The sequence below is a fragment of the Salvia miltiorrhiza genome, unplaced genomic scaffold (genome assembly GCF_028751815.1).
Source record: "Salvia miltiorrhiza cultivar Shanhuang (shh) unplaced genomic scaffold, IMPLAD_Smil_shh fragScaff_scaffold_2_2:::fragment_3, whole genome shotgun sequence".
Taxonomy (NCBI): domain Eukaryota; kingdom Viridiplantae; phylum Streptophyta; class Magnoliopsida; order Lamiales; family Lamiaceae; genus Salvia; species Salvia miltiorrhiza.
This window is the reverse complement of record NW_026651451.1, coordinates 155,185-166,915: the sequence shown is the minus strand read 5'-3', so window position 1 is coordinate 166,915 and position 11,731 is coordinate 155,185. Positions and strand designations below refer to the sequence as shown.

Genomic DNA, 11,731 nt, shown 5'->3' with positions numbered 1-11,731 from the left:
CTCGTGTGCCGGCGGTGGTACCACATTATCCATTCTCATGCCTTCATCAACGCGCAGATGCACGGTGCTACCTATGGACTCCTCCTATCACCCGTAAAGGGTAATACACTGCCACTTTATGTAACAGCCGATGCAAACGGTGGAATCCACAAATCTGAGCTAAATCACATCTCCAAATTGGGAGTTCTTGCTACCTGCAACGGTTTGGTTCTGGAGTTGGACGACAAACGCTTCCCTCGTCTTGCGAATCCTGCAACGAGGCAGTCATTCCTCCTCCCACCGTATCCAGTTCCACTGTGGTTTAGCATGCTCTGCAGCTTCCTTGGCATATAAAGTGATTGCACCATCCGGTTTTTTCCACTCGGCACCACTCCGACAAATTGACGACAATCTTTTCGTGTTCACTGTTGGAGTCGATGAATCCTGGAGGCACGTCGAGGTTCACCACCTCCCCGACCATGTCAGGTCATTTTTCTTGTGTAAGGCTCCCTTGACTAGTGAAGGGTTCTTGCATTGGGGAGGGGGGAGATACTGTGTGACGTTGGATGTGGAGACGGAGATCATTACACTGAGTGAAGCCCCTTATGAGTACAATGAAGGCGACTATTATTATCTGTCGACTGGGAGGTGTGTGTCGCTCCTGGTTGCATGTGGGGATCTGTCGTGGGAGGTTTGGGAGATGAAGGCAGAGACGGGCGAGTGGAGGAAGGCGCTGCCCAACGTCGACTTGGGAGCTGAGAAATGCAGGATTCAACAGTTAGCTCCTGAAGATGGTGCAGTTCTTGAGCCACTTGGTTGGGTTAAATATCCACATGTTTTGGCCTTCTATTTTGTCGCCTTCTATGGGTTAAAGATGGTGCATTGCATTTTCTACAATCTTGATACGCATCAACTCCACTCCATAAAGCTACCGCAAAACTATACTAGACGTTATGCGGCTTTTCCGCATAAGAATAGTCTGATGTGGTTAAGTTAAAAGAGTATTAGAATCGGTATTGTTTATCATCACTTTGCATGGACAGATTATGACCTCACAATTGCTATTCCATTGCAAATCAGCGTGTATTCTGTTTGAGAATATTTTGAATGGAATTATGTAATACAAGCTTGAAAAGTAAGGCAAAATCAGTATCTCATCCAACTCCACATTATTAAGAAAAAACTTTAACTTCTTGAGGGAGTGTGGGAAACTAATCCTCTGCAAATTATGTACTCCTCTGAGCGTTTGTAGATTCTCCATGATAACCATCTCACTCGGAGGATCTGGTAGAATCAATCCTGCTGTATCCTCAAACTCGAGATGTTATTTTATTTGATAAAAATTAATCACTTTTTAATTTATAGAATGTTTTCTTAATTTTAAATCAAGTTATAATGTGTAAAAACAAATGAGAAATATTGGAGCTTCAACGATAGGCGCTTAGATTTTCAAACACTATCGATAGGCGCTCAGATTTTGCCAAAAGACCTTCTGTTATACTCCCTCCGTCCCATTTGTATTGGCTTCCTTGCCATTTTGGGCTGTTCCAATTGTATTGGCCCCTTTTTTAAAATAGCAAAAATAAGGGCTCCTAAGTGGGCAAAAGTAAAACACTTCACCTACTTAACTCATAAATAAAGACTTTCTTAATCTTCGTGCCCAAAATAAGGGGCCAATACAAATGGGACGGAAAGCAGGGGCGTAGCCGGGGGAGGGGGGGGGGGGACTGAAGCCCCCTCCCAAATTTTGAGTTATTATTATTATTATTATTATTATTATTATTATTATTATTATTATTATTATTATTATTATTATTATTATTATAGATATATGTTTATATTATAAAAGAAATTTGTTTTACAAAAGTTGATTAGCTTGTTAAATTCTTTCATTTATAATTAATTTAAAGATAATTGTGTTATTTAAAACTATATAATCTATAAATATATTATACATTATTATCACTATTATGCTTGTCTTTTAATAGAAAATGCCTAAAATGGATGGAATGCCCAAAAAAAATTTGTTTGCTATTATTACTATGCTTGTCTATTATTATTATTATTGATTCAAGCTTGTAATTTATTGAAAATATACTAATTTATGAAAATATTGTTCGTTATTATTATTAGAGTCAGGGGATTTTTTAGGGCATTAACTTAGATTGATTTGAAAATTAGGACAATAACTTTTGGACTTGTAAAAATAGGACACTAATTATTTTTTTAGAGTAAAATAGGACACTAATTAATAAGCGTCGTAAAAATAGGACATTTCTCAGCCAATAATTGGTTAAAAAATGTCCTGCGGATGCAACACTTATTAATTAGTGTCCTATTTTATTCTAAAAAAGAATTAGTGTCCTATTTTTACAAGTTCGAAAGTTATTGTCCTAATTTCCAAATCAATCTAAGTTATTGTCCTAAAAAACCCTCAAACTCTTATTATTATTATGCTTGTCTATTAATAAAAAATGCCTAAAATGTACGAAATGACAAAAAAAAAGTTTGTAATGTATTGAAATTAATTTGTAATATATTAAAACTATATAGTATATGAAAATGTTGTTCTTTATAATTACTATTATGCTCGTCTTTTAATAAAAAACGCTTTAAAAATATAGAATGTCTCAAAAAAATTTGTAATGTATTGAAACTAATTTGTTATATATTTAAATTATATAATCTATGAAAATGTTGTTCTTTATTATTACTATTATGCTTGTCTTTTAATAAAATAATGCCTTAAATATACGGAATGTCCAAAAAAATATTCTCGGGTTCAAATTAATTCCTGGCTCCGCCACTGACGGAGAGAGTAGTAATTTATAAAGGAAGCCCTTTACAATTTGCTACGTGATTGATGCTGATTTTCATTTTCCAGTTCATGCATCGGTGAATATACTATGATTAGTTGATTACTGATGATCAAGTTGGTCCCATTTGCTCAGAAAAAGAAATGATTAATTCAAGAAGAAACCTTGAACATATTTTTACAACAATAATTAATTCTATTTTCCAGCAACCCAACCCACTCCTCCTCGGCCCAATGTGCCCAACCCATTTATACAACAATACTTTTCAACATCGAAATTTCACCGGATGCATATATGCACGAAATTATATATTAGTACGTGTTATTTTCTTAATGTGAATTTAAAAATAGCTTTTTTTTTTTTTTGAATTTAGTATTGAATATTTGAATTTATACACACGTGCAATTTTTTTTTGTCTTTTTATAATTTATTTTTTATAAATAATTACAAATTTTATATTGATAGATTTATTGAAAATTGTGTGATTAGTGAAAAATAAACGTGACATTAGAAAATAAGTTTTATTATATACAGATATTAAGGTAGAACCACAATTGGGTATATTCATTATGCAATTTTGTAGTGTTGTTTAAAATGATGTACATATGATCCCTAAAAAAAATGATGTACATATGTCTTTATATATATGTGCACATATATATGCAATTTATTTTTATATTTTCAACTAGTGGGAGATATGTTTTGGGGTAGTAGTCCAAACGTGAACCCCGCTACCTACAACTTTAAGTTATTTATTTTTTTGAAAATTTCTTCAATTCTTCCATTTTCCATCCTTTGCTCTTTTCGATCGTTTCTTATTCTTTTTTGTTTTTTCGTCTTCTTCTTCTTTTTTTTTGTCTTCCAATTCTTTTTTTTTTTGCCTTTATTTTTTGTTTCCCAAGTTGTATGTATTTTCAATATATGCACGTTTAAATTTTAAAGTATATTTTATTATTTAAAAAAATTAATTTGATTCATGCTATTATATTAATTTTATTGAAATAAAATATAATATAGAAACTAAAATACATTAACAACAGTGTTAATACTTGGAAATAACCATTTTAATTAACAAAAGGTTAATGTTAACCATGAAAATAAAAAAATATTAAATCTAATCAATTTTTGAGTGAATAGACTATTATATCCTTAATGAAATTATAATACAAATAATTAAATTACAAAATATAATTAAAAAAAATAACGGTACTCCCCACCCAAACCCCTTTTGTACCCAGGGGTGGATCCAAGATTTGTCGATGCGAGGAAGGGAGACTGAATTTGAAGGTATTGAATGGGGGCCCCGAGCCAAATTTTTCGAGCAGTCTATACAATTCATTTTTATGTGTAAGTAGAATTTTAATGAATTTAGGATTAAAATTCGATCACCGACTATAATAAATAATTATTCTCTTTCTATTGATTTAATAATATATTAGTGTTATCCCTGCAAATTGTACCATTATAGTTGAAAGAATATAAAAAATTACATCTTTATATTTGTTTTTTAAAAAATAATTTATTTTTTAAAAGAATAAATTAATTTGATTCTTTTTTTAAAAGTTGGACTGAGCTACTTCGACTCCTATCAACCATAAAGCTAAAAGCTCTGCCACTTTATGTAAATCAATGAGAGTAGCTACTCCGAGTAGTTCTGTTCGTTTACAGCCCTGCAAATGATATACATTAGCCACCACGCCTACAAATTGACCTCGGTCTTGACGTGCTCACTGTTGGAGTCGATGAGTCCTGGAGGCACATCGAGGTTCACCACCTCCCCCACCATGTAAGGCCATTCTTCTTCGATAAGGCTCCCTTGACTAGTGAAGGTTTCCTGCACTGGGGAAGGGGGAGGTACTGCGCAACGATGGATGTGGAGACGGAGATCATTACACTGAGTGAAGCCCCTTATCAGTACAATGAACGCGACTATAAATATGTGTCGACTGGGAGGCGCGTGTCGCCTCCTGGTTGCGTGTGGGGATTTGTCGTGGGAGGTTTGGGAGATGAAGGCAGAGGAGAGAGAGGCGAAGAGAAGAGAAGAGAAGCGGTTGTGAGATATATATGTTGTAGAATGCTGAGGCTCCAGAGAGAGAGAGAGTATGTTGAAGCTCTTCAATGGCGAAACCGATATGAGATGCAACAAGAATGATGGCGATGATGCATGAGCTGTTGAAGCTTCTTGCTAGATGAAGAAAATTGCAGTTGGTTAGTTTCATCGCATTTATGGATGAAAACCGCCGGTTGTGATTTGATTTCAAGTAAAAAAGCTAAATATCCCACATCGACAATCAGAGAGATACGGTCTAACTATGTGCTACTATAAAACAATGGCCGACTACACTTATGAAATCACGCAGCCGCCCGTTGAGCACATAGCGAACTATTCTTTCGCCTTTTACTAAAGAATACCGTGTGCTCGTCGCAACTTAAGCGGCATACGCCATTTTTTGGAGGGGTAAGCCCCCAACAATGCATAATAATGTTAAATTTGTTTTATACATGTTTTATTGTAGCATTTCTTTCATCTATTTTGTTCTAGGTAAAATTGTATTTGTATAAGTTTTCTGCATAATAATGTTAAATTTGTTTTATATGTTTTATGGTAGCATTTCTTTCATCTATTTTGATCTAGGTAAAATTGTATTTGTACAAGTTTTCTTGATTGATTAGCATCTTCAGGTGAAGTAGGTTAATGTAAAATTGAGAATAATTTGCGTAATAAATTGTGTCGCTCATGATTGTGTGTGGGGATATGTCGTGGGAGGTTTGGGAGATGAAGGCCAAGTTACAAGAGTATTATTGTAATATTGTCTATACCCTTTGTATTTTTACTCTTATTCACACACAATATTTACAAAAAATACATCTCACGGACCATTTATTAATACCTAAAAAAATCAATTTTAGTGAATCCCTTCATTCACTTTATACATATCTCCCAATATTTTGTTAGAACTCGTGCCCTCTCCTCTATACCATACTTATCGTGGACGGAGGGAGTACTATTAGTCATTTTTCTTAAAATCTGTGTCGTCCACAATATGGAAACGATACCATGGACGGAGGGAGTACTATTCGTCATTTTTCTTAAAATCTGTGTCGTCCACAATATGGAAACGATATCGTGGACAGAGAGAGTATTTATTTTACACTACAAACTTATTTTACACCTCATCTTTACATGTTGTTTCTACTTATTTTACACTCTAAAATGCACATCTTTAATTCTCGTGCCCATATCAATAGGATAAAAGGAGTATTAGTATCGTTTTCTTGACAACTCAATTCTAAAAAGTATGTTTTCAAACATCATACCGTATGTAGTTCAGCACTTGGTAACTCATGCTCCAGTCCGTTCCAAAGTAAGAAATCATGTGGATAATCTAAGTTAATAACACAAATTTCTATTTATTTACATCGATGTGATTTTACATTTATTAAGTTTCACACCAAATAATTAAATGAATACTATTTGATATTCAATTACTTTTTTAAATCTATTATTTACGTTGACAGTTTAATCTCGTTGGAAAACATTACTCATCTAAGAGACTCTAAAAGTGAGAATAAACCACGAGAGAGTAAACGATACGTAACATAGAAACACTTTCTCTGAAATAAATGTTCCGATTAATTTTATTCCATCCAGTTAGAGTACATAAATACTATTTTTATTGATTAATAATCCATTATTATGATTTATAAATCCAAAATTTGGGTATATAAAAATTTAAAAATAATATAAATAATTAAATACTAATTTATAATATTATAATAAAATATATTTGTATAAAAAAATATTAAAATAATAAATGTAAATAGTACTCTCTCTATCCCGCTTCAAATGACCTTAGAGTGCCTTCAACGGTCCCAATTTCCAGTTTCCGCTTTTTGGAACTACCGTTGGAGTGTTAAGGAACCAGTTTCAATTTGGAAACCAAGAAACTAGGCGCAAAATTGCACCCATCTTCACACACATGCGGGTCCCCCCTTGACCTTTTCTCTTTTTATTTTCTTTTTCCTTTTTGTTTTGCAGCTAATTTGGAGCTTTTCACCATTTGTTGATTATTTTTTATTTTCATTTATCTAATGTCTTTGGTGATTGTTTTTTATTTGTTACTCCCTCCGTCCACCAAAGATATGTCACTTCACGGGTTTTAATAAAATGTGAGTGAAGTTGGTAGTGGAGTAATGATTCCACTTTAAATGTGAGTGGAATAGTGTGAACCCTACTACTAAAAATAGATGTGGCATATTTTTTGTGGACGGACGAAAAAAGAAATTGTGGCATATCTTTGATGGACGGAGGCAGTGCTTTTCATTTATTTGTTTTGCTTTGAAATAAAAGGCTAAACAATTAATTTCAATTGCTTTAATTGTATAAATTGCTTTAATTTTTGTAATATAATTTTAATTATTATTTATATTATAAAGCTGATGTAATTTATTATTTAGGTAATTAAAATATAGAATTTTAAATTTAAAATAAAATAAAAATATATAAATATTATAATAATAATAATGCAAATAAAATTACTTAGGAAACATATATATAGATATACAAAAAGAGTGTGTTTTATGGTGGAACCTCAAAAAATAAGAAATTGATTTATTGTTGGAGCATGGAGGAGATGTTAGATAAAAAAGTAGGTGGGTTTCTAAAGTTGACGTGTCAATTTGAAAGCTATAAATTGGGATCATTGTTGGAGGCACCCTTATTTCTATTTTGGGTTGTTCCACATTAAATGCCAACTCAAATTTAGAAATATTTAACACTACTTTTTAAATGATCCCACTATCACTTTACACCTTTATCACGCATTCCTTAATCTTCGTGTCGAAATATTTAGGGTCATTTGAAGCGGGACGGAGGGATTATATACAAAATTGAACGATAATTTGAATAGGAAAGAAAAAAATTGACAAAATTATTTGGAGATGATAATATAAGTGATGAAGTGAATGTCCAGTCGCTATCTTCCAGTCTGTAAAAAGAGAAATTAAAGTCATCAATAATTGAGGTAGATTGGAAACAATATGTGGCCAGACTTTGAGAATTCAGAATCATTAGTCTCATCTTCATTCATACTGCTTCTGTCTGCAACTCCAAATCAACCATGGCGGCTTATGCAACTCTAGTTTCTGCTATGCATATCATTGATAACCTTCAACTTCATCCTTGCCCTCCTATTCCTCTCCATATTAAACAAGTTGAGTCTCTCACTCAAAAAATCAGTTTCTTGCTAGAATTTCTCCAATCCTATAATCCTCATCGTGTCTACTCCAATGAAGCGGATCCCTTAGAGATTCGCATTGCAGATGCAGCTTATGCAGCCGAATACGCCATTGAATCTCATATTTTCGATGAGGAATGCTCCATTGTATCTCATATTTTTGATGAGGTAAAAAATGATGGAGAAAATATGATCTTTGATGGCTTGTATAAAGCTCTCGAGAAGGTGATACAAGATATGGCTTCTGTCGAAGAGGAGGCCAAGCAAATTCAAGGGAGAGTTGGAGTCCAACATCAGCTGCTCAGAAACTCAACTCCTCCTCATTCCTTGAGATCTTCTTCGATTTTGCAGAAGAGATCTTCTTCGCTTACGCCTCAGAGTAGCATGGTGGGTGCTGATGATGTCAAGCTTCAAATGAAGGATAAGCTCACTTCTCGTTGCAGTGATCTACTAATCATTCCCGTTGTAGGGATGGGCGGCTCGGGTAAGACCACTCTTGCTAGAACTGTTTATGAAGAACGTCTTATTAAGGAGCATTTTGATATTTGTGCTTGGGCTACCATCTCTCAAGAATATAGCATTAGAGAAATTTTTGGAGTAGTTCTTCGTCAATTACATTATGCAATTGATGATAATTTGAGTGAGGATGAAGTAGGAGAAATATTGTATAAACACTTGTTTGGTAGAAGATACTTAATTGTAATGGATGATATGTGGAGCATTGATGCATGGTATAGGGTCAAGAATTATTTTCCGGATAATAAAATGGGTAGCAGAATAGTGGTAACAACAAGGCTCTCAGATTTGGCTTCTACATTGTCCAAGTCTGATAACCTTGAGATGAAACTTTTGAATGAGGCTGATAGTTGGGAGCTTCTCTCCGAAACAGTGTTTGGGGAAGAAGGTTGCCCTCTTGAATTGAAGGAAATTGGAAAAAAGATTGGAAAAGGTTGCAAAGGACTTCCATTGTCAATTGTCGTGGTGGGAGGACTTTTGGCCAAGTCCAAACATACAAGAGAATTTTGGGAATACATAGAGAAAAACTTGAATGCTGCAAGTGTTAATTTAGAGGATGATGAGCGTTGCTTGAAAATATTATACATGAGCTACAAGCAATTGCCAGTATATTTGAAACCATGTTTTCTGTATATGGGAGTTTTCCCGGAAGATGTGGAGATTGACATTTCAAGGCTTGTTATATATTGGGGTGTTGAAGGATTTTTAAAACCAGAAAGTGGGAAAAGCTTGGAAGAGATAGCAAAAAAGTATTTGGAAGACCTTATTGGTAGAAATCTTGTTATAAGGAATAATGGAACCAAGAAGTACTGTAAAATTCATGACTTGTTGAGAGACTTGTGCCGGAGAGAAGCTCAAAAAGAAAGGTTTTATGATACCGCATCTGATAATGAAGCCATAAGCGCCTTGTCGTCTATGTCTCAAGCTCGTTCATTGACGTGGCGTGTTCGACTAAAACTGTCAGCGCTCAGTACGAGTTTGTTGAGGATACTGAAAATAGTTAGATTCCAACCATTTGAAGATTTCACTGAAAACATGGATCAATTAGTGAACTCACGGTTCCTTGAAATCTTTGCTAAAGGGGGGAATTTCCCTTATTCTATTTGGCGATTTTGGAATCTACAAACACTAATTGTTCATAACTACAATGTGGTTACTGCGCCAACTGATTTTTGGTGCATGCCTCACATCAGGCATGTTGAGTTCTTCACTCTTCGTCTCGTAGATCCTCCTAACGACCGAGATGACATTGTTTTGGGAAATCTGCAAAGGTTGGGGAAAGTGTTAGATTTCAAGTGCAGCAAAGAAGTGGTCAAAAAAATTCCCAATATAAAAAAATTGGCTTTTTCTAACGGGGGAGAGGGTGACGATGACATGTATTGTCTCAGCAATCTTGATGCTCTAACTAAACTTAAGTCCTTGAATTGCTCTTTTTTAGCAACGGGTGCAATCAACTTTCCCCAATCGCTCAAGAGTTTGGTTCTTCGTAGCGAAGGATCGAGTTATTGCTGGCAAGACATATTGGATAAGGTAGGTGTGTTGCCCCATCTTCGGAAGCTCACACTCAACAATGGGAGATTCAACCAAGGGAAGTGGGAAACAACTGAAGGCCAATTTTGCAGTCTCAGATTCTTAAGTGTAAAGTGGTGTGATGGTATAGAAATATGGAAAACTCAAAGCTCCCACTTTCCATGCCTTGAGTCCCTTCATCTTGTTGAAGTATGTAAGTTGGTGGAGATCCCTTTAGATTTCGCAGAAATATCCACACTTAGAGAAATTGATGTGAAACGTTGTAGCGATGCGGTTGTGGAATCTGCTAAAAGAATATCAGAGGAACACGAGGACTATTATGGGGAAGGAGCCCTTCAAGTTCGTATTGAGCTTGCTAGTCCTAACTCCGAGCTTGCTAGTCCTCACTCCGAGCTTGCTAGTTCTAACTCCGAGGAGGAAGACGACTAAGGTACATAGGAATTGTAGATTTGGTTTAAATTGATTCCTTTCCTACTTTTTCTTTTGATTTCTTATTAATTCTATTCAAAGTGGTTTTTCATTTTCATTGGCAGCATAGCTGAAAAACAAGTGGGAGATAAAGAGAGACACCCATTGTTGAGCTGAAAGAGACTATCCAAGAACTATATATTTCTGAAAAAATTTATATATTTCACAAAATCTTGGGTACACCTGGGTGTACCGTACAACCGGGTTGACCCGTATTCAGAATAGTATTATTTAAATGGGTTGGATCAGGATATGAGTTTAAATCAGGGTGCGGGTCAAAGTTGAAATGAAGGTATAACCCGATTGTACGACTATATATTTTCATTCACAATTATCAATGATATGTTTTTGAGTTATGGTTAAATATTTTGAGTGAGATGTTATTGTACTGGGAGGCAGATTCGGCCTTGCATTTTCTACAATCTTGATACGTATCAACTCCACTCCATAGAGCTACCACAATCCTATAATTGTGGTTATTGTGAAGCTTTTCCGCATAAGATTAATAATCTGATAGGGCTAAGTTAAAAGAGTATTAGAATCGTTATTGTTTACCTTGTTTCTTAGTGTTATTGTTGAGTTGTGTGATACACTTTCGAGAATGCTTTGTGCTTTTTCGTGCCGTGTTATTCTTGTCCGAGTGCTGTTTGCTGCTTTTTCTTGTGGGTGCAGGATTCCGGAGTTTGGGAAGTCTTTCGTGAAGCTTTGAGCATTTCTGGATAAAGAAGCAGATGCCGCTGCCAGACTAGGCCACCGCCTCCGGGTAGGCGGCCGCCTACTCTTGCGGCCACCGCCTACTTCTAGGCCACCGCCTACTTCTAGGCGGCCGCCTACCGCGTGTTCTGGCAGTTACGAATTTTTTAGTTTAAAACCCATCTTTAGGGTTTCACTTTATCATTCTCGTCTCCAGCAGCCTCCATAGGCGATTTTCACCTCTTTCTTAAGGTTTTTAGAGTTTCACAACACTTACTTTCGATCTTGGATTCATTGGATTGCTTTGGATGTCAATTAACATTTCATCCGATTGGATTTCCTTGGATTGCTACGTTTTGTAAGAACTCTTTTGATTCTCTTTGTTTTATGAATCCTTTGGTTATTTGAGTTTTTGTTGCTTGTCTTTAATGAATATGATGATTGAAGATCATTGTTGTTGATTCTATATTCTCTTGGTTATATGAATCTTTT

At 35.0% G+C, this 11,731-nt stretch overlaps 1 protein-coding gene and 1 pseudogene across 1 annotated transcript; both read left to right on the top strand.

Moving 5' to 3' along the window:
- The first annotated feature begins 5,153 nt into the window (after positions 1-5,153).
- Positions 5,154-5,263, top strand: LOC131002899 (U5 spliceosomal RNA; annotated as a pseudogene).
- A 2,567-nt stretch (positions 5,264-7,830) lies between these two features.
- LOC131002886 (putative late blight resistance protein homolog R1B-16) lies at positions 7,831-10,910 on the top strand. Its single transcript, XM_057929385.1, has 2 exons — positions 7,831-10,508; positions 10,612-10,910. Exon 1 carries the CDS (start codon positions 7,916-7,918, stop codon positions 10,505-10,507), a length of 2,592 nt encoding a protein of 863 aa, XP_057785368.1. The 5' UTR covers positions 7,831-7,915; the 3' UTR covers position 10,508; positions 10,612-10,910.
- Positions 10,911-11,731: the final 821 nt, after the last annotated feature.